At 43.1% G+C, this 23,410-nt stretch overlaps 2 protein-coding genes across 2 annotated transcripts; both read left to right on the top strand.

Moving 5' to 3' along the window:
* The first annotated feature begins 5,488 nt into the window (after window positions 1-5,488).
* Window positions 5,489-20,691, top strand: LOC119896764 (mucin-5AC-like). The gene is made up of 5 exons (XM_038710177.1): window positions 5,489-5,635; window positions 7,574-7,744; window positions 17,143-18,915; window positions 19,199-19,262; window positions 20,209-20,691. Exons 2-5 carry the CDS (start codon window positions 7,585-7,587, stop codon window positions 20,276-20,278), a joined length of 2,067 nt encoding a protein of 688 aa, XP_038566105.1. The 5' UTR covers window positions 5,489-5,635; window positions 7,574-7,584; the 3' UTR covers window positions 20,279-20,691.
* On the top strand, window positions 9,795-17,136 carry LOC119896763. The gene is made up of 2 exons (XM_038710176.1): window positions 9,795-16,194; window positions 16,541-17,136. Exon 1 carries the CDS (start codon window positions 9,858-9,860, stop codon window positions 15,852-15,854), a length of 5,997 nt encoding a protein of 1,998 aa, XP_038566104.1. The 5' UTR covers window positions 9,795-9,857; the 3' UTR covers window positions 15,855-16,194; window positions 16,541-17,136.
* Window positions 20,692-23,410: the final 2,719 nt, after the last annotated feature.

The following is a 23,410-nucleotide window of genomic DNA, read 5'->3' as shown; positions in this document are numbered from 1 at the left end:
ATACCATGGAGCCTCCATCAAAATCCTGGCCCACACCACCCTCTCGTCCCACCCGCCCTCCACACCTGGCCGAGCATGAAGACCACTTAACCACAATCAGGCCCCACTCCAGGGAGCGCCGGGGAGTCCAGCAGGCTACATCAAACACCCACCCTACATTCTCCACTCACCCCACACCACCCAACCGCCCTGAACCATCCATCCATCCTGAACCCATAACCCTCCCCAGACCATCCACCCAACCCACACCATCCACCCATCCCACTCCATCCACCCACCCTTCACCATCCACTCATCCCACACCATCCACCCGTCCCACACCATCCACCCACCCTTCACCATCCACTCATCCCACACCATCCACCCACCCTTCACCATCCACTCATCCCACACCATCCACCCATCCCACACCATCCACTCACCCTCCACACCTGGGTGAGTCTAAGGACCCTATAACCACATTCCAGCCCCATGCCAGGCAGCGACGGGATGTCACGCATCCTCCATCAAACACCTGGCCTACACCATCCACCCGCCCTCCACAGCTGGTCAAGCAGGTCTCGAACCTCTACGGTCTTTTCCAGCTCAGCAGTCACCTGGTCTGCAGCAACGGCATGACTCCATCACCCAATATCTGTGGGATGGACTGCAACAGTGAGTTTCAATCTCAGTTTGGTCTTATATCTACACGTCTTCATTATTATCACTGTACAGGTTTGTGCAGACAGTTTATTCACCCCAAACAGCCAATGTAATGACTCTACAGACATTAGCTGTACCTTGTTATCAACCTATCCACCAATCTTGTGTGCTTGTGTGTGGAGTGATTTTATGTGACAACTCAATTAATGGGAACAGTTCACTCTCCTTTTCTTCTTCTATCCTCGGTAAAGCGTCCATTTTTGACATTCACAACTTGCATTTTCACTTAAACCAGGAAACTTGTTTTCTTTCCAGACTTGATTGATGACGACATAAGTGATGACATTAGGTGCGTGACGATGATAATCAACGAGCTTATGTAAGTTAATTTTTAAATTCCTACATTACATGCATCAAACGTCAGAAAACCTGTGCAGCAACTCATTTTAAATGTTTGGTGAACATTGTTGAATACACGTTTGTTCATTTAATTTGATGTTATTGTACAATGACCTTCATTTTTATATAGTTTTTCATGACATAAGTGTTAAATTTTACAGTTTTACATAAAGTTTGTAATGTACAAGTTTTACCTTGGCTGTATTGATTCACTTACTGGGGAGAGGGGGAGGAGGAGGGTGTTAGATTTTTAGTGTTTCTTACAGGTCAGCAATGCTCATTTGTAGAGAGATCAACCATAAACCTCTACATCACTAAACTGCAACATACACTTTAATGCAGCAGCAATTTTAATCCAGAAACATCAGATATATTAGTATAACACAGAAAGGGACCATTTTACTGCACAATAAGTAATTTTACCTTCAAAAGTTTACTTACATTTTGCTGACGTACTTAAGGTTTGGACACAGGACTTTTACTTGAAGTTGGGGAAATTTTCATTTTTGTAAAGGATCTAACTACTGCAGGTCAAATATCCATGTCCAAGGAACATTAAGAAAACCACATTTTCTAGTGGAGGGGGAATTTAAGGATTCATCATGACAAGCCCACCAGGCTGAAAAGCAATGAGTTTTTCATGTCATTTTGTACAGAGTCAGACAGTACGAGGAGAGAGATATGGTATGCTACAAAGGTCATCTGCTGGAACGGGGACATTGCTGTTATATGACACCAACAAATCATTCGGGTGCCAAAGTACCCCGTGTTTTGTCTTTTATAGCTGATGTCTGTGATGTTGGGTTGGGTTATGGCCTGAAGTCAGTCAGACTAAAAGGTTTGTTTGCCCTATGCGAATGAAATAGGAACTAAACCCTAATGCTTTGAATATGTTTTTCTGAAAATTTCCACAGTGAAAAAGGTTTTGGGGCGCCCCACTGGAAGGAGTTGAGCAAAATGTAAGTTATTATCTTCAACTGTTTGTAGTCTTTAAGTTGGATGCACTGCTTTTTGTAATCCGCCTTTTAAATGCATTAAATGATGACTTCATTACCATTTAATCATGAAATCAATACAGTCAGTTACCTTACAAAAAACAACTCAAAGAATGTTGATCTCTTCTGTTTATTTGCAGGATCAGGCTCATCTTCCAGCAAGAGTGCAGTAATCTGGATGCTTCTAAATACTTTGCTGAATGCGCTTAACTTAAATACTGTGCCATAAGTATCAGTGGAAGGATCATCGGCCTCTGAAATGAGTGGCCAGTGATTTATAACAATAATAAAGTGAAGCATGTTGCACTTGTTGTGTTTTTGTGTCTATAATCCAAAAAAATAAGTCTGCCCTACGGCATTGTTGAAAAAAATGTCGGTGATTTTACACAAAATGTGCATGTCAATAATCGAAAGACTAAATGGTTCTCTAAGTAAATGTTTTATTAGTGCCTTAACAGCACATTAAACTAAATTATTAGGCTGTATGGTTGAGTCAGCAGGGTCAAGGTACGTTTTACCCGTTTGTTTTTGGTATAATTAACAAAGGCAAAAACCAGAAACAGGTCGTTTTTCCATTGGTTTTTTGTTTTTTTGTTTTTTTACTCAAAACCAAAAAACAAATTCAGCACAATGTCTTGTTTTCCTTTCTTAGTGACAGAACAAATTTATTACTCAATACTTCCTTTTATTGGTGGGTGGGACTTCATCAACCCCCTGCTTCTGATTGGACAGTGTGCTCTGTGCTTCAGGCTACTCTTCAAAATGAAGGTTCTACCAAAGAATTTCCAGTCCTGCTGTGGCTCTCCCTCTTTGCCTTAAGACGATGCAATGTCTACACAAAAACAATAATAAAAATATACACTTAGTTGACAGTTTATTATCGAAAACTAATTACATAATGCAATATATCCCCCTTCATGATTAAGAGATTAACAGTTTATGAGAGGTGGCGATTCAACTCAGTTTGGAGCATGTAGCCTAGTTTGTGGTGTTGTTAAGCCGTAATTAATAAAACAAAGGTGTTTCTGTTAATTAGTCTAACCTCACAGATTAAGGCTTATTTTAGTAAATACTGTGGACAGTAAAGTGTTCTCAATATTATAAAGATCGATGGCATCGAACCAACAGCAAGCACACCAAAAGGATTTACAGAAAATGACCAGCAGGTGTCGCACTGCACCTCCCTCTGCTGTGATCACCTGGAGCCACTTGAGAGAACAGAACTCCACTGAGTTAATTCTGCAGTGTTTAAAGATTCACCACACCTGATATGGTGTATCAGTATCGTATTACCATAGCAAGCGCATTAGACTACTGTCTGTGAGCGTGCGTATTATCATGATGGAGAACCCAAAAATGGTCTGTGCATGGTTCAAAAGGGTTGTACATAGTCTGTGAATTAGTCATGGGTGTGTAGGGCATAACATGCAATAGCCTACACCAATCAGTGTAATTTCCCTTTTAAAGCCAGGTGTGCATTGCTATTATAATAGCGTATGAATGACGCATTATGCAAAACACCAATTGACTGACTGAACTGCAGACTCACAGCAGAGACGGGATATGGAGAGAAGTGTGGATGTGATATAAAAAACATCTCTGATCATGAAGCCTGTGTTATTTTGCTGCTTTGTAGTTTATCAGTGAAGAGTCGGAACTGCAGGCTGTAAAGAGACAGACGCTCTATATATAAACTTATATACTAATATAAACTATGATAACCGGTCGTGGGTCACATCTCTCCCGTACAGTGGATTCTTTCTTTTGTGTTTTATTGATGTATGAGTGTATTCTTTAATGATTTACTTTCATGCTTAGAGATGCTGTTGTCAGTCATTTTAAATGTCATGTGCGCAATAAAGTCACAACAAATATTGTGGGGTATATGAGCAGCAAAACAGAAAAAAGCTTAAGTTCTAAACTTGACATGACAGGACAGAGGAAACTCTCCAGAGGAAACAGAATTCAACTTTTAGCTTCTGAAATTATTTAGACGCTCTGATGGAGGACAGATCAGGAGGACTGCTGCTTTACTCCAAAGAGTTTCACCTTATGAACCTGGACTGTGTGTGAGACCTTTTGGATGTCTAAAAGAACAAAGAACATCAATTAACATTTGATACTGACAGATCGTGACAGCGTGTAGGGAGATTTTAATGATCAGTGAATTTACGATGCTGTGCCTCGTACGTAAATACGCACAGTGTCACTGTAATGCTGCCCTAAAATAACAAAAACAGTGAAATACTGTGCCATTGACTTCAGACCTGTTTTTTTGGGTCAATGGTGCAATCGCTTTCTGCTGCCTCAATAGCAATGTGCCAACAATATGCCTGACCTCACCTCATTTGAAGACCAACACTCCCATGGGCTCACAGATGGGTACAATACCCTCCCGATCACGGCAACCACATTCCTCTCTGACAGAGAGGTAGACATTGTGTTGAATAAGAAAGAAAAGTGTCCTACTCATAAACAACGTCATGTCCTGAAAACAGGCCAGCTACGGCACACACACACAGTTTAATACCCACAAGCACTTCCACTCTCGACCTGTCCCCGAAATGATAACAGCCTTTAAGACAGCGGCACGGCAGCCTCACCAAATCCACGGAAAAAGCAATTGTAAAGTTCCTCACCTATTTGAAAGGCATCCGACGAGCATGCATTGAGCCAAATCTTTGACAATGTCCTCAGTAATCCAAAACAATCTTATTTGGGAGCTTTGTGACCCTCTCCTCCTGTTCTTTTCTCTCCTGTCTCTACTTGAAACAACTTTTATGTTTGAATAACATGACTGCTAGCTTGCACCTGCAGAAACTTAAGATTGGGCAGCCATTTACATATTACCCAGCAATAATCACTGCATATGCGGGCTATGTGACACCAATACCAAAGAAAATACGATTAGATTCATTCTGTTCAATGTGTTGAATCTATTTTTGTGATATTTCACCATATAGCTTATCTTATCCTACTGCTGGCTACAGACTACAAAAGTCTATGGTGTCATACACCACAGCATAGGGGGAAATGCACATTTGAGGATATTGATTTCTAAGGACATAACCAGCTGGGTGTGCTAGGTTTCTACTGTTTATTGATGAGACATGATGCATGCTGGCCCCCTGTACAGTAAGGGCCCCAGTGCAGCTACACTGTCTATACCTACACCCGTTTGGAACTTGAAAATGGTTTCAAGTTCCAAAACATCCTGTTTAGATGAGGAGCGGCTCTGACATACAGAATTGTTATTATGTAAGCCTATTGGCTACCTGGATGTTTACTGGTGTAATTGGAAGGTGTTTAGTGTAAAAATCCCCCTCCAGGCTTATTTGACTAGAATTTGAATGGATAACCAAATGTAGGCTACACGTCAAAGCAATCTGTGTGTGTTGTTTAGCCACAACTTTGAAAACGTACCTGTTTCATTTCCTCAATATTGTAAAGAAAGCTATGAAAACTAGTCAAACCTGATTGGTCAACAAGTTGAAACTGTGATATGTATACATTTAGACACATCTGTCTGCAGACAAAGAGAGGCAAACTGTTGTCAAAAACTCAGGAAAGAAGGTTTATACTGTAGTTGAAGGAACGTGGTAAGAAACTTGTCTTTATCTTATTATTATTTTTGTCTGTGCTGTTATATTTTATGAAAAATGACAGTGGAATTTGATATTTAATTTCAATACTTTTTTTGACTTTTTTACTTTGTTTGAAGCTGAACTAGAGATAATAAAACACCAGAATGATGAATTAATGAACAAATTGTATTTGTATTCATATACAACGTGTAGCTACTTTATTTGTGTATTAATATTGGATATAAGTAAAGGACAACTGGGGCCTGTTCTACAAAGTAGGATTTGACGGTAGCGAGGTTTACTTCGAGGTTGGACTAGAATACCATTACCTTGGCTACACCAAAACAACTGTGGGGTTGGGACTTTTTATTTAAAATTTTTTTACTTACTTAACGGCCGAGGCACTGAAAGGACCGACTGTCTGATTTTAACATATTCCAGGCTCTTGCTAAGTAAATTGATTATTTGATTAAATAAAAATTAAATACATTTCCAGTGGACAAGAGGTCATTTTCAAATGATTAATTTACTCGATTTTATCAAAACAACATGATACACTTACATGTAAACATTTTGTCCTTGTATTTGCTCCTGCCTTGTTTGTTTACCTTTTTTTGGCTTTCCCTGGTAACCTAATGTTTAACATCACAACGCTATGAACCATTAATAATTCTCTCAAGCAAAGTCTGCAGAGACGTGGACTCACAGAAGTGTGAAATTAGGGCTCAAAAACGTCTGCGAGGTTGACAGTGGGACAGCCCAAAGCCCTTACAGAAGTGTGGAGTGTGGAGATTGGGATTCAGCCAGATTTGTGCATGGCTGCTCATTTTATGTGAACTTTTATTAAGTTTTATGTCAATGGCTGGATTGAGAAACCCTGGGTTGATTTAGAAGAGTTGATAACCAGCGTCGTAGTCTTATTAGGCCTACCACTTTTGTTTGTTAGGATTGTTAGGATTATTGAAGTCATATAACAAAAAGATATCCTGGTTTGTGTTGAACTTGCTTCGTAGGCCTAGTATAGGATCCTTGTCTCTCTTATTAACATTATTCTTCCTGCTTTTTCTTGAAAAGCCATAGATCAGTGGAACTCTGCCGGACAATGTAAAGAGCTGCAGCTCTATCAGTGGTTTCAAAACCAACTTAAAGTCTGTTACAAGCTGCTCAGTTGTGTACTCACTGAATTCTATCTCATGGTCTTCATGACTTGTTTTCAAGCATAAATTTGTGATGTGTTGTTGTGTGTATTGCATGTTTTGTGTGTAGAACTTTGTACTATGTTATTGTGCAATCATTTTGTTCTGACCTACTGTTGGACTACAAATGTGAATTAGCTTACAGCTATAATCTAGTAAAATGGCAATGACGCAAAGGAATACACAACTTAAATATGCAAGTGAGGTGAGGATAACTAGACACAACCACCGCAAAACCCTGATAATTTATGTTTAAAAACTGTACATGGTCACTTTTGAATTAAATAGATTTAAAATTGATTTTTTAGAACAAAGGTGTAAAATTTGTTTTTAACAATTGAGCAACCAAACAACAAAATCCAATTTATTCAAATTAGTATTTTTTTTATACCTTCAAGTACATGAACAAACTGTTTTTGCAAATATACTTCTAAACTGTAAAAACACAAGTGATTTCAAATTAAATTCATTAAAAAATTTAAAAAATGTTTTGCTAATCGAGTGAGATAAGTCAACTTGTTCACTGTGCATTTCCCTTGTTTCACAATTTCCAGAAATTGTAATCCAGTTAATTGTAAACTGAGCTGAAAGCTGTCCTCTGCACAGCTGCTTAAGCACAAAGACTAGTTACAACCTGCTCATTAAAATGTCCTGCTATTTTTCAGTGGAAATTGGGTCCAAATGAAATCAATTGGTTTTGTGTCAATGTCCGCCTTATACCTATGGTAGGTTTTAAGTTTCCTATTTTATCCCACAGAAGGTGCTGACATGAAGTTGAGACTGTTGGCGGTGGTGACTGTGGCGCTTCTGGTGCTCAGCCCATCCGAGGCCCAGACCATCTCCAAATGCGAGCTGAAAGACAAGCTTGAGGCAGCGATCACCCTGCCCAGAATCCTTCAAAGATTCAAGGAAAGACTCCTGGCAATAGGTAAGTTTAAAAATGCTAGATTACTGTAGGAGTCACTCTGCTGTCAGGGGAATCCAGAGCAGGAAGACAGATAAGAGATTTGGTTCATGCAAACAGGCAAGAAAAAAGGGCCAAATGCAAATTTGGAAAAACTGATAGACAAACAACAAATTGATTTTTTTAAACTCTTCCAACAGTGGTTGAGACATTTCAGACAAAATGTCTACCTGTTGGTGGTGTTTGATTAAAAGTCAGGGAATCCCATTGATTTTCATAATCTCAGGGCATAATTGACCATACATGTATGCAACAAGATCAATTCCATGCCCCTCCCCCTCTCTTTTGCAATAATATTTTTTTTGTATAGTTTATTATTCACATGCACTTACAGTATGTATGTATGGAGGCACATAAGTAGGTATATTTGTTTATATATGGATGTGGAAATTCTCAGTGTATTTATATACCTGCAGTATGTGTATGACTATATTATACATATGCATGTTTTCTTCATTCTCTTTCAGTTTAAATGGTAAAACTTTAAATGCCAATTTCTAACTCTGTACCAGTACTGCTTCACTATACACATCCAGCAACTCGAGAAAATTTGCCTTCAGTCTTATAACGTGCAGAAGCCAAACATTCTTTGCATGAATCCAAATCAGAAAAGTCCAAAACAAATTTTTTGGCTTTAACAGCGCTTCAGTTTGAAAATATTGAATGATTTAATACTATGAGACAGATTATATTCTCATTTCCTGACTTAAAGGACACGGCTGGCGAGTTTTTATGTGTATGTCACATAATCAAATTACATGTGGTATTGACTCAAAATAAACTAGAGTGGCTGGTTCCCGGTAATAACACGTCACCTAGCGGCATGGCTTTTTGGATGACATTATTGGTCAGTTGGTCCACAATTATGATCCAGACAGGAATATCTAAACAACTATTGAATAGATGGCCAAGAAATTTTGTCCCTAGAGAATGAATCATAATACCTTCAGGGATCCCCTTACTTTTCCCCTACCACCATGATGATGTTGACATTTGTGGATCTATTTTAGGTGACGTATTGCATTGAAATTTGGTACAAAAATCCATGTTCCCTACAGAAAGAATAATGTTTAATTTAGCACCGCCAGCAGGTCAAATGTTTAAATGTTGTCCAATACTTTGGTTTATGATCAGATAAAGAACCTGCAAAACTAGTATGGCCTCATTGTCGCGCTGATCTGGCAGAGGTGCGCCTGTCTCCCGTGTGCCCGCCTCCTCCTGCATGCCGTCTCACCTGCGTGCCGCCCCGCTCTGCATCGGCAGCCGCGTGTGACCGTGCGTGCGCGCCCTGGCGCACCCTCGACCAGGTGAATTAGATTGAGCAATCAGAAGCTCGCACACACTTCAATCAGCGGGAGCATATAACGCAGTCATTTGGCTGGTGGAAGGGGACTGACACGACGGAATGAGCAGCACACATCCACTGCGGGGAATGAGACTTTTGATTTTGACGGGCTATCGGTAAGCTCACTTGAACGTTGTTTAAATCTTTTCTGTTTAGGTGTTAATATGGGTGTGTTAAAGTTGTCGCTGCATGGTTGAAGAGAGGGAGAAACTATGTTCAAATGCATGGATATATATGGTTAAAATGTGTGGGTTTTCTACCTAATTTGTGTAAAAGAATGCTTAAATAGTAAGCCAAAATTGTTTTGTTAAAGATTAATTAAAATGCATAATTAGTTTGGTGAAATGTGAAGAATAATATTGAATTTAAATATACTTACCGTTTTTGAAATATTTACCTTGACTTGTGTTTACTGTGGAAATACCTGTTTATTCAAAATGCTTTTTATTTCTGTGTTTAAAGGTTTTTCACCTATACTGTTCAACTCCTGTTCAATTATTCAAATAAATTATTCTGAGTGAAATCCGAAGTCTGGTCCTTTTCAAGTGTGGACACCTCACAGTTAAAAGAAACACTTGACAGTGAAAAACCGGCCTGACGGTAGGAAACCGGCCGTGACAAGTGAAGACTCCACAAGAGCCCACCACAAAGAGGGAGAAGACTCCACCTGGGGACCTGGAGAAATCAACTACCTGCCGTTCACCTGTCAGTCCAACAGCCAAAAAAGGCAACATGGCCGAGTCCAAGTCACTCGAAGAGCTGAAAACAGAGCGAACTACAGTAAAGAGACTTTTTTCCCGACTCACCAACCATATAACGAGGACCCACATGGAGATGTCTGTGGAGGAGCTGCAAGATAACTTCAAAAGACTCACAGCAGAGGGCGCTAAAGTGATGGATGCAAATGAGGAGCTTGAGGCTGCTTACATTGCACAGGGCAAAGGAACCGAAGCAGAGGGCGCACCTGAGTTAAGCGACCAACAGAGAGCTGACATAGAGAAGACGGAGAAAGAGTGTGAGCAGAAGTTAAAAGAGGTAAAGCACCTTGTCCAGGAGACATTATGGGCCTCATGTGGTGAAAGAGAACTGACCCTTGCTCTAAAAGCTGCAGAGGCAGAGTGCGAGAACGTCTCCTCCACTCAGCCTGACACACCCCTGGAGGCATATGACTTTATGCTCCGCCATTTAGAGAGCCTGGTGCACAAAGCCAAAGAAGCGCACCAGACCTGGAACCGCTGGGCTCCACGAGCCGAGAAGCAAGATTTCAATCGTCGGCTAACGGAGCTCGAAACCCTCCTTCCCAAGCTGGTGTCGAGGAAAGCCGCCCTGATTGGAGCAGCAAGTATTAAAGAGGACAGCAACAGAGTACCTGTCACAGCCCACAGCGCAGCCCCTGTTGCAGCCATAAAGCTAAAAGCCACAGCTTTACCAAAGTTTACCGGCAGCCAGCGTGAGTATTACAGATGGAGGAAAGAATGGGAGGCTCTACAGAAGCAAGGTGAACCAACCGGATCCAAAGAGGTGAAGAAATTTCAACTACTTGATAGCCTCGACGAAAGAGTGGCCAAGGATCTACGGCTCTCTACTTACACCTCAGCAGACGAGATCTTCAGAGTCCTAGAGAACCGCTACGGAAACCAAGCCACCATCGCTATTGAGATTGTCGAGGAGCTACAAGCTATCCCACCTGTTCGTGGTAACCACCCAAGAAGAATCGTAGAGCTCATCCAAGCAGTGGAAAAGGCCCTCTATGATTTAAATGAACTAAGCAATGCAGATGCCATAAAAAACCCACTAGTAATAAAATCCATCGAGAGCAAGCTGCCAGAGTCCCTGAAGAAAGACTGGCTTACCCACGCTGCTGACCCAAGAAATGCTGTAAGCCACCAGAACCGCTTTGACAAGCTACTGGCATACCTCCAATCCCAAGAGTCTATCTACGAGCAGTTAGAACAGCTGAGAGACATCGACCCTGCCAAGGAGAAGACCAGGTTTCAAACAAAGTATGCCCGAACAAGGACAACTAAATCCAGCAGTGAATTAGGAGGCTGCATCATCTGCGGAGATCCAAAACACAAAAGAAAGCTCTACATCTGCAGGAGGTTTAGAACCACCACAAAGCTCCAGGAAAAGAGGGACGCAGTGCAACAGCTCGGAGCCTGCAAGAGGTGCCTCGAAATCCACAATGAACCCTGCAGAAAAACTACTTACCTGTGTGGGAATCCAGAGTGCAGAGACCAACACCACTACCTTCTCTGTCCCTTACCCAGACAGCTGTCCCAAAGACCCAAGTTTGGTCCGGTGAGAGCTGAGGGGAAAAATTACACCGAGGCCCAGGAAGAGTTTCTTTCCAAACTTTCACCTGAGCTAGCGCAGCAGTGTCGCAATGCTTTCTGCAACATCGCATCTCGAGCATACAACTCCACTGCAGCAGAGAGAGGAGAGAGAGGCCTTCTGGAGGAGACTGGTCTGCACGAGTACCCTGTGATCCTGATGCTCCTTAACGTCACTGCCAATGACGGGCAAAGAATCGGAACACTTATTGACCTGGCGTCTGACACAAATTACATAACCCACAGAGCTGCAAGCAAGCTGAACCTTCGCAGTGAAGATGTCGCACTAGTCGTCCATGGCGTCGGAGGGATGAAAGTATCTGTCGCTACAAAGCGCTACCTCCTCAAGATCAGAGTCAGGACTCCAAAAGGAACTCTGAAGTCTCACCAACTGATCTGCTACGGACTTGACAAAATTGCAGAGGTGCACCGACATGTTCAACCTGACAAGCTGCAGAAAATCTTTCCTGATGTTCCCCTCAAAGACTTCATCAGACCCAGAGAAATCCAGCTTCTGATCAGCCACAAAGAAGGCCAGCTGGTGCCCCAAAAAATCCGTTCAATTGGTGACCTGGTGCTCTGGGAGGGTCCACTAGGCAAGACAGTCGGGGGCATGCATCCAGACCTCTTTGAGGAAGTCACCCTGATGGCCCATTCGTCCAAGACTCACTTCGCCAGATCAATGAGAACTTCAGCAGTCAAATATCTCGAATTCAAGACAGACCCAATTTCCTGCCAGTATCCCGACCACCCCGAGACCCAGTCTAACACAGCCACCAGCAGCAAAGACTTTCTGAAGTGGTGGAGGTGGGAGAGCATCGGAGCCGCCTGTCAGCCGAGATGTGGAGGGTGTCGCTGCGGGAACTGCCAGCCAGGGGGAAAGGAGATAACTCTTGCAGAAGAAAGGGAGATGGAGATCATAAGAAATGGTTTGACATACACGACTGGAGATGTACACAGCACCGAACCACACTGGCATGCTAAGTATCCGTGGACAGAAGATCCAGCAACCCTGCCAAACAACAGGAAAGCAGTAGAGGCAACATTCCTCAGAACTGAGAAGCAGCTATCAAAAGAACCTGAGTGGAAGGCGGCCTACGCTGCACAGATCCATGAGATGGTGAACCGCAGGGCCGCAATGAAGCTGTCCAAAGACATTCTGCAGAGTTGGACCGGGCCAGTGTGGTACATAAGTCATCTCATTGCACTAAACCCACACTCAGTCTCCACCCCAGTCAGACTAGTGTGGAACAGCAGCCAAAAGTGCAGAGGTCTCAGTCTGAACGACATCCTCATCAAAGGTCCTGATGTCCTGAACCCAATCCGAGCTGTCTTATTGAGGTTCCGAACTGGTGTCTACGCTGCCCTTGGAGACATCCGGAAGATGTACAACTCTGTCTGGCTGGAAGATCGAGAGGTCCACCTGCACAGATTCCTGTGGCGTGACAGTGAAGATGCCGAAATAGAAGATTTTGCCATAACAAGAGTCAACATCGGAGACAAACCTGCCGGTTGCATAGCCCAAGTCGCCATGCGAGAAACTGCGAACTTACCTTCATTCAGTCACTTCAAGGAAGAGAGACGCGTGCTGGGAGAAGATGTATACGTCGACGACATCCTGACTTCACATAACGACCTTGACCATCTGAAATGCCTCACAGCCAACATCAAACACATCCTGAAAGCTGGAGGATTCCACATAAAGCCCTGGGTTTACTCCATTCAAGGTGGGAGGAAAGAACCCAAGGATGAGATACCAAAGACTATGATCCTACCAAACCAGCTGACAAAAGACGACAACAAAGCCCTTGGCCTTGGTTACACCATCAATGACGACAAACTCCATGTCATGGTTGCAGTTAACTTCTCAAAGAAAAGGAGAAAGATGCGCCTTGGTCAAAACCTGCTCAGACAGGAGGTCAGAAATCAAACACCTGATCCACTCACCAGACGAGAGCTGCTAAGCCAGGTTTCTAGCCTGTATGACCCACTCGGCCTTGTGACTCCTGTCAAACAAAAGGGTGCCATCCTGGTCAGGAGAGCTTTTCAAGAAGCCAAGGTAAAATACTGGCTAGAAGACTCGTGGGATGCTGCTTTGTCTGAAGGTCTCAGAGAAGACGCTATAAAGCTATTGGAAGAATATGCTGACCTGAGCCAACTTCGTTTCACCAGATCCCTGACTCCACCAGATCTCTGCGCAGAGCCCAGTGCAATCACATTCTCTGATGGCAGCCAACACGCATATGGCGCAGTGATGTATCTTCGCTGGAGTTGCAACCGTGGTGTCGTTGTGAGACTGGTCGAATCCAAATCCAAGCTGACCCCCCTTGACCACAAAGGGGATCCTGTAAAAGCTGAGATGTGCGGAGCAGTCTTCGCAGCCCGCCTCAAGACCTACTTCCAGAGACACTGCCGACTCCAGGTCAAGAAATGGTATCATCTTGTCGACAGTCAAACAGTCCTGGGTGCAATACAGCGTGAGAGTTATGGCTACCAGACTTTCTTCGCAAATCGCGTTGGTGAGATCCAGAGCAGTACCGACGTCCAAGACTGGTGGTGGATTCCAGGGCCAGCAAACATCGCAGATATCATCACTAGAGGGGCCAGTCCAGATGCCCTAACTGAGGACTCCGAGTGGCAGTCGGGTCCAAAGTTCCTCCAACTTCCTGACGATGAGTGGCCAAAGAAATCCGCCAGAGACGTCGCAGCCCAAGCTCGGGACAAAGTCACAAGGATCCAGAAAAAAACATTTGTAGCACTACTCTCCAGATGTCGCCTGAAAACGGCACAAAATCCAGCCCAGCTAGAGTATGAAAGACCACCAGCAGGAGCAGCAGTCCGGCATCTAGTCGATGGAAAGCGCTTCAGCAACCTGAGAAGGCTGATTGGGACTGTGGCTTGGATCTGGAGAGCAGCTAAAAAGTTCTTAAGTGCCAAAACCAGAGACCAAGAAAAGTGGGAGGCAGTACCATCCTCGGGTATCCTTACAGTCAGAGAGAGACGGGACGTGTTTCGAGACCTTTGCCTAGCAGCACAAGAGGGCGTCAACTTCCCAGGCACCACAACAGACAGATTAGTCGTCTACAGAGACCAAACAAGTGGACTTCTAGTTTGTGGTGGGAGAATCCAGACCTTCAAAGAAGACCGCAGAGCTGTTCCCCTCCTACCTTTCCAAGCCTGGTTATCTACCCTGCTAGCCAGAGAAGCACACAGTAAGGGACATGAAGGTGTGGCGGGAACCCTGCTGCGGATGAGGATAAAGGCGTGGGTCATCAGAGGAAGGGTCATTGCCCAAAAAGTCGTTGACAAGTGTATCGTCTGCAAGAAAGCAAAAGCAAGAACCTGCAAGCAAATAATGGGAAACTTACCTGATGAGAGGTCTAGTCCTGCTGCACCATTCGAGTTTACGTCCGTTGACCTGTTTGGACCTTACCATGTTAAGGATGATGTCAAAAAGAGAGTGACCATGAAAGTATGGGGCGTCGTGTTTTGCTGTATGTCCAGCCGAGCCATTCATGTCGAGCTGGCAAACACACTATCAACAGAGAGCTTCCTGCTTACCTACCAGAGATTCACCGCTGTCCGAGGCCATCCCCGTAAAATCTGGTCTGATCCTGGTACGAACTTTGTCGGAGCGAGACCTGTCCTAGAAGAGATGTACACTTACCTGAATCAACAGAGCAAAGAGTCACTTGAAGAGTATGCTGCCAAAAATGAGACGACCTGGATGTGGAAAATCCTCCCGGCCGATTCACCTCACCGAAACGGAGCCGCCGAAGCTGCTGTCAGAGTCACCAAGAGAGCCCTCCAAAGCCTTGGCAATGTAGAAGGTCTTACCTTCAGTGAGTTCCTGACAGTGCTCCAGCTAGCTGCTAATCTTGCCAATGAGAGACCCATTGACGCCAGAGTCCAAAGCCGAGAAGAGCGCATCCAGTACATCACGCCAAACAACTTATTGCTTGGTCGAGCTACACAAAGTGGAGACTTCAAAACTGTCGACTACACCACCTACCCATTCAAGAGGCTCAAAGAAGTACAAACGATAGTAAACAACTTCTGGAAGTCCTGGAGCCAACTTGCTGGCCCGAACCTGTTCATTCGCAGTAAGTGGCATACTGCTGAAAGGAACGTTACCATTGGAGACATAGTTTGGCTCTGCGACCAAAATGCACTGAGAGGGCAGTTCAGGCTTGCAAGAGTCATCGGCGCAAATCCTGATTTCAGAGGTGTCGTTCGAGATGTTCATGTGAGAGTCTCCCCAAGTTCCAGCATCTCTGTGAGAAGCTCAAGACCTGGTGCCGCAGATCCTGGATCAAGTACCATACTGCATCGGGACGTCCGGCGCCTTGTGGTCCTCATACCATGGGAGGATCAAGTCAGAGACCAGCCCACCTGAGAGTACGATCTTTCCGGGCGCCGCCACGTAAAGATCGAGTGGGAGGTGTCGCGCTGATCTGGCAGAGGTGCGCCTGTCTCCCGTGTGCCCGCCTCCTCCTGCATGCCGTCTCACCTGCGTGCCGCCCCGCTCTGCATCGGCAGCCGCGTGTGACCGTGCGTGCGCGCCCTGGCGCACCCTCAACCAGGTGAATTAGATTGAGCAATCAGAAGCTCGCACACACTTCAATCAGCGGGAGCATATAACGCAGTCATTTGGCTGGTGGAAGGGGACTGACACGACGGAATGAGCAGCACACATCCACTGCGGGGAATGAGACTTTTGATTTGACGGGCTATCGGTAAGCTCACTTGAACGTTGTTTAAATCTTTTCTGTTTAGGTGTTAATATGGGTGTGTTAAAGTTGTCGCTGCATGGTTGAAGAGAGGGAGAAACTATGTTCAAATGCATGGATATATATGGTTAAAATGTGTGGGTTTTCTACCTAATTTGTGTAAAAGAATGCTTAAATAGTAAGCCAAAATTGTTTTGTTAAAGATTAATTAAAATGCATAATTAGTTTGGTGAAATGTGAAGAATAATATTGAATTTAAATATACTTACCGTTTTTGAAATATTTACCTTGACTTGTGTTTACTGTGGAAATACCTGTTTATTCAAAATGCTTTTTATTTCTGTGTTTAAAGGTTTTTCACCTATACTGTTCAACTCCTGTTCAATTATTCAAATAAATTATTCTGAGTGAAATCCGAAGTCTGGTCCTTTTCAAGTGTGGACACCTCACAGTTAAAAGAAACACTTGACACTCATAAAGCTAGCGTGGCTTCAGACTCAATTTTAGACAACAATGGATCTTAATGGCACAAAGGAATAAGATACATCAGGCTTTGAATACACACAAATAAGTTTTATAGTACAGTAGGATCAGTTAATACAGATCCTTTAAAAGGTTATGATTGGTAAAGATTAAATGGTGAGGGTGCCGCTGGAATAAAGCTCATCATGCCCAAAATGCATTCACTTCAATTAAATTTTACTTATATAAGTTATCTCAATGCACTTTTTATATAGAGCAAGTCTAAACCATACTCTTTATATTATTAGTTGGGTTCATCCTCTGGGGTTGATTCACTTTCTGGCAATCTACCTGTTAGATTTTGATATTTCCTGCATACAAGTTGAGGTTTTGAGCTGATGGTGGTGCTAGAGGAGAGATTAGGGGGCATAAAATCATTAGGATTCATCCTATGAGGACCATGAATATTCAGTCTGCCTTCCCTGCCTTCAGTTGTCTGTCACATGGAGCTGGTGTCAGAGTTTCCCAGGATGGAAGACCAAAACAGTAGGGAGATCACAATATGGCCCCTCTCCGGGGAGCCTCCAACGACAACCTGGCCTACACCACCAACCCGCCTGGATGAGCCTGAGGACCCTTTAATCCCAATATGGCAGAACGACAGGCAGCGACGGGCCGTCAACAAGCCTACACCATCCACTCATCCTAAAACGTCCATTAATCCCAAAACATCCATTAATCCCAAAGCATCCCCTCGTCCCAACACATCCACTCGTCCCAACACATCCCCTCGTCCCAACACATCCCCTCGTCCCAAAACATCCCCTCGTCCCAACACATCCACTCTTCCCAACACATCCACTCACCACAACACATCCACTCTTCCCAACACATCCCCTCGTCCCAACACATCCACTCGTCCCAACACATCCACTCGTCCCAAAACATCCCCTCGTCCCAACACATCCACTCTTCCCAACACATCCACTCACCACAACACATCCACTCATTCCAACACATCCATTCATTCCAACACATCCACTCATCCCAACACATCCACTCACCCCAACACATCCCCTCGTCCCAACACATCCACTCACCACAACACATCCATTCATTCCAACACATCCACTCATCCCAACACATCCACTCTTCCCAACACATCCACTCTTCCCAACACATCCCCTCGTCCCAACACATCCACTCGTCCCAACACATCCACTCATTCCAACACATCCATTCATTCCAACACATCCACTCTTCCCAACACATCCACTCTTCCCAACACATCCACTCTTCCCAACACATCCACTCACCACAACACATCCATTCATTCCAACACATCCACTCATCCCAAAACATCCCCTCGTCCCAACACATCCACTCGTCCCAACACATCCACTCGTCCCAACACATCCACTCGTCCCAAAACATCCCCTCGTCCCAACACATCCACTCTTCCCAACACATCCACTCTTCCCAACACATCCACTCACCACAACATATCCACTCATTCCAACACATCCATTCATTCCAACACATCCACTCATCCCAACACATCCACTCTTCCCAACACATCCCCTCGTCCCAACACATCCACTCGTCCCAACACATCCACTCGTCCCAAAACATCCCCTCGTCCCAACACATCCACTCTTCCCAACACATCCACTCATTCCAACACATCCATTCATTCCAACACATCCACTCATCCCAACACATCCACTCACCCCAACACATCCACTCATTCCAACACATCCATTCATTCCAACACATCCACTCATCCCAACACATCCACTCACCCCAACACATCCACTCATTCCAACACATCCACTCATTCCAACACATCCACTCACCCCAACACATCCACTCATCCCAACACATCCACTCATTCCAACACATCCACTCATCCCAACACATCCACTCATTCCAACACATCCAGTCATCCCAACACATCCACTCACCCCAACACATCCAGTCATCCCAACACATCCACTCACCCCAACACATCCACTCATCCCAACACATCCACCGACCCTACAGACCAGGCCCAGCCTGGAAACTCTTCAACTACAATCCGTCCCAGGCAGCGACGGGGTGTCAGGCAGCTTCCATCCAACAACACTGGTCCTACACCATCCACCCACCCTCCACACCTGGACGAGAAGGTCTGGGCACTCTATGGTCTTTTCCAGCTCAGCAGTCACCTGGTCTGCAGCAATGGCACGACTCCATCACCCAACATCTGTGGGATGGACTGCAACAGTGAGTTTCAATCTCAGTTAGATCTTTTTTGATCATGTCATCATTATTGTCACTGTAAAGATGTGAGCAGACTGAATGCATAGTCAATTTTTGCCTGGAATTATTTGCTCAAACAGCCTAAAGTCCCAGATGCACCTTGCTAGTAGCCTATTTACCTATTATGTGTGTGGAGTGTTTTTATGTGACAGCTAAGACAATTAACAGGAACTACAGCTCTCTCTCCATTTTTCACTTTCTCAATTTACATCTCAACCTTAAACCGGAAAACTTGATTTCTTTCCAGACTTGATTGATGACAACATAAGTGATGACATCAGCTGTGTGATGATGATCTTCAAACAGCTGATGTAAGTTCATTTTTAAATATCTTCACAGTGGACTCACAAGGTGCATCAAATATCAGACAACCTGCACAGAAACTTACTTTTAAAATTGTTTGTTGATTTATGTTGAATTTCTTTACTTTTAATAACCTCAGTTGCCTCATTTACAGCTGATGGTTTACTTTATTGTAAAATGACCTCAGTTATACATACATTTTTAATCAGTTATGCCATACCTGGAATCATTCACTTCCCGAGGAGAGAGGAAGAATGAGTTAGCTTAAAATTTGCTTGACAATTAGATGGAAACACAGCTATTGTCTTGTTTGGCTTCCTGTCTGACTGCTCCCTAATTGCCCAATATGTTTCACATGTCTCTTGTTACCTCTACCCCTCTGGTGGATTTTGTTGGTCTGTTCCTTTCATTTTCAACCACAACTACTTAGTTTATGTTTAGCAGTCAGCCTTCTTCCCTGTGTTCCCTGGTGTCTTTTGGAATATCTACTTGTTGAATTCTGAAATGTTGCCATGTTTTGGATCCTCACCTCACTTGACAGTTCCAACATTTGTCAAATGAACTCTCTCTAACCTTTATTTATTCAGGTAGCTTCACTGAGAGCAACCTCTCATTTGCCCCTGCACACCATTACACATTAACAACCTGGTCACAAGCTCGCTTCTCTTACCTTTGGGCCACCACTGTCTTTGCTCTATGTTATTTAAAATAGGAACTAAACCCGAATGCTATGAACTTTTCTATCTGAATATTTCCACAGTGCAAAAGTCATTTAAGTTAAGTTATTAGCTTCATCTTTTTTAAGTTTGATCTACTGCTTTTAGTTGTCTGCCTTTTAAAATGCAACAATTAATAAATTACACCATTACCATTTAATCATGTTATCAATACAGTTTACCCAACAAAAACATTTGCATACCTTAAGTAATGTTGATCTCTTCTGTTCATTTGCAGCATCAAGATCATCTACCAGCAACAGTGCAGTAATCAGAATCCCTCTGAGTACTTTGCTGAATGCTCTTAACCTAAATACATTTAGTGCCAAAGCTATCACTGGAAGGATTCACTACCTCCCAAATGAGTGGCCAGTGATTTATGGCAATAATAAAGTGAAGCATGTTGCTCTGGCTCTGTTTATGTGATATCTATAAACCAAAAATTAAGCCTGCCACATAGCATTGGGCACAAGACCGATGAAGGAATTTCCACAGAAACAATGAAAATGGTCGAAAGATTGGTTCTATAAATATTATGTGTTATTATTGCTTCAGCAGCAATAATGAATTCCATTATTTTGTTATTAGGTTGTATGATTTGAGTCACCAGCACACTACCAACAAGTCAAGAGTCCTATATTTAACAAATGTAAGAGACCCTAAATAGGTGGGGCTGAATCCGACATTTCACTGTATATTTATTATTGTTTTTGATCTTCCCGTCTTCCTGCCAACACCATCCTTCTAATAAAAAATGATTTTATTTATTACAAAATGTGACAAAATGGTGAAAATACAGCTACTATGTAATTTTGAATAAAGAGCTATTTACCGGTTGTTACAGCCACAAAATGAAAACAGGCTGCTGATTTTGGTGAGAAAGCCCTAATGTGGAGGGCTAAATCTGGGATTACAAAAAGACTCTCACAAAGATGTCAGACTACCCTCCCTTCAGCTGAAGAAAACTCCCACCCCTTCTTACAAGGTACAAAGTAATTTAATGTGTTGTTTTGGAAACAACAAAAGTTTATAAAACGTAAAGAAAGTTTGTAGTCCCTTCATGCTACACACACAGAACTTGTTTCTCCTTACATTTAATCTCTCATGCATGTACTTCTATTATTATGTTTTATCCATTACATGTTCTTATTATTATACTCATTGTATTAGTCTGTCCACATATGGAGGGTTTAGGTGACAGCTTTGAGATTGTTTTATTGTTTTGCCGTTATTCTGTTCCCCAGAACATAGAAACCCGGACTGTCTAAATGATTATGCTTCCCTTTGCTCTGGGCCAGACGCTTGAAGCTGCCCTGGGCAGCAGGTCTCTGGACCAGCTGTTGATTGTTTGAGTACTTCCTTGCTATTTTCTCCTTAAATAAATTCTGAAAGAGAACTGTTGCTGTAATTCTTTTATTTGCTCAATTATCCACCAGGAAATATCCATGAATATTCCACAATGCATTTTTTGCATTTGTGTGAGAATGTAAACAGCAGCAACATGATGATAAAATGGTTTTCATCACGTTGAAAGTCTGACGTCTGGGAAACAGCGTTCGAGTATGAGGACCAAACATGAAAACACAGAGTCCGCCTCTTCTCATCATGCTAGAGTCTTGCACCTGCCGAGTGCTTCATCCTGGATGTTGATAGGGCAGGTCTCTGTAAAGATGTGGGCAGTCTCTAATTTCTGTTGCTTGGGCAACATGAGTCCCATTTTGTCCAGACCGGACCTTCAGTAGCAGCCGTAAGTCCAAGCTGTGCCAACGTGGCCTATATCCCGGCTCTCTTTCCCTCTCTGAGCGACACCACGCCATGGTACCTGGTCCACTTGATCTGAGTGGTGGCTCAAGGTTTGCTGGTCTTTAATCCAAAACCCTGTCTTCCTTTTTAAATTAATAAATATTTCTGTCATAGGTAACGTGTTTCGGCAATAAAGCCGTGGAAAAAAAAAAAAAAACAAAAGTGTTGCGACGTTTAAAGGAGCTACCGGCTGGTGCATCTACATGTGCTGCCAGTTGCCATAGCAATAATAATGTAAATTTTTTTTATGTAAAGCACTTTGAATTGCCTTGTTGTTGAAATGTGCTGTACAAATAAACTTGCCTTGCCTTAAGAAGTTCTTCACATTTCCTAATGTGACAACGTTTTTTTTAAAAAAAAGGAAAATTCCCACTAACAAGCCTTCCTTCTCTAACCTGTTGAACCTGAACTTAAAGAAGAGCAGTGTCTCTCCTTAGTGACATGCTAGATGTTCAATATTAGAATTTAAGTAGCCATGACTTTACCAACAAGCTTTTCTGTAACTTATCTAAACTTATTTTAACCCAAGCCATAATCTTTTCCTAAAACTAATCAAGTAGTTTTGTTGCCTAAACATAACCAAACTACAACTGTTTCACAATGTTAACCACATGTTTTATGCCATACGCTTCAACACCCCTTAACTGTGATGTAATAAGCGCATACTACAGCCTGTCGTGAGCTAGTGCTTTGACACACTACAATTTCTTTTTGTTTTATTTCATCAATAGACATTTCTTTATGAATACAGAAAGTAGTTCCACCAGGCTGCTGGTACATAATGCATGACAGCTGCTAAGCAACATACATCAAAGGCTAGAAGGCTATGTTCACACTGCAGGCCTGAATGCTCAATTCCAATTTTTTCCCACATCTGATTTTTTTTGTTTGACAGTTCACATTATAGTTTAAATGCGGGCCATATCAGACTGAAGTGTGAATTGTCCACAGCCTGAAACTGACCCGCATGCGCAGACGAATAAAAGGAGGTCACACGCAGCACGCTGTTGTACAGATGTAAACAAAAAGCCACAAAGATTAGTTCCAGTTAGCTCATACTTCTAACCCTCACGATTTTCACGGACGACTCCAGTATTTCATTACCCTTTCCTGGTTTCCTCCGGAGATCACATTTCTCCCTATTTATGACAAATGTTCACAAATTTCTGTCCTTTCCATGACATACATAAGTAGAATAGGCCTACGTGACTTAGAAGAGAGCTCGCGACCCAGTGGATTTGAGGTAGAAGAAAGGGAAGTAGAGAGCAGATGATAGCAAGGTAGAGGAGAAAAAGAACCAAATGTTTAATAATGGCTTTTGTGGAGCCTAGCGCAGAATTGCTGCTCTAAAGTGACGTCAGAGTTGCATGAACTCCGATCTGACCAGACTGAGGTTGCATTTCAAAAATTACGACCTGTATCGGATTTGGACCACATATGAAAGTGGCCCAAATCTGAACTGGAAAAAATTGGATTCCATGTGACTTGAGCTGCTCACACTGTTGATGATGATGATGGATTTGGTTCACAATCTGATACAATCCACCACTGCTGGTGCCTGATCATGCAAAACATGCAGGAGTGATCACAAAAACTTGGCAATAGATTTTGAATTTGGTGGGAAGCCAGTTTAAAGA

Source organism: Micropterus salmoides, unplaced genomic scaffold (genome assembly GCF_014851395.1).
Source record: "Micropterus salmoides isolate LMB-PRFRI ecotype aquatic unplaced genomic scaffold, ASM1485139v1 Ms_hic_scaffold_1029, whole genome shotgun sequence".
Taxonomy (NCBI): Eukaryota; Metazoa; Chordata; class Actinopteri; order Centrarchiformes; family Centrarchidae; genus Micropterus; species Micropterus salmoides.
Note: the sequence above shows the minus strand (reverse complement) of the source record. Positions and strands in the feature narration are given on the sequence as shown.

Excerpts from the sequence above, each read along its gene's own strand:
- LOC119896763 (XM_038710176.1), top strand. The coding sequence starts at position 9,858 with ATGGCCGAGTCCAAGTCACTCGAAGAGCTGAAAACAGAGCGAACTACA.
- LOC119896764 (XM_038710177.1), top strand. The coding sequence starts at position 7,585 with ATGAAGTTGAGACTGTTGGCGGTGGTGACTGTGGCGCTTCTGGTGCTC. Across the intron at positions 7,745-17,142 it reads GGAAAGACTCCTGGCAATAG|TTGTCTGTCACATGGAGCTG; the intron begins GTAAGTTTAAAA and ends CCCTGCCTTCAG. Across the intron at positions 18,916-19,198 it reads CTGTGGGATGGACTGCAACA|ACTTGATTGATGACAACATA; the intron begins GTGAGTTTCAAT and ends ATTTCTTTCCAG.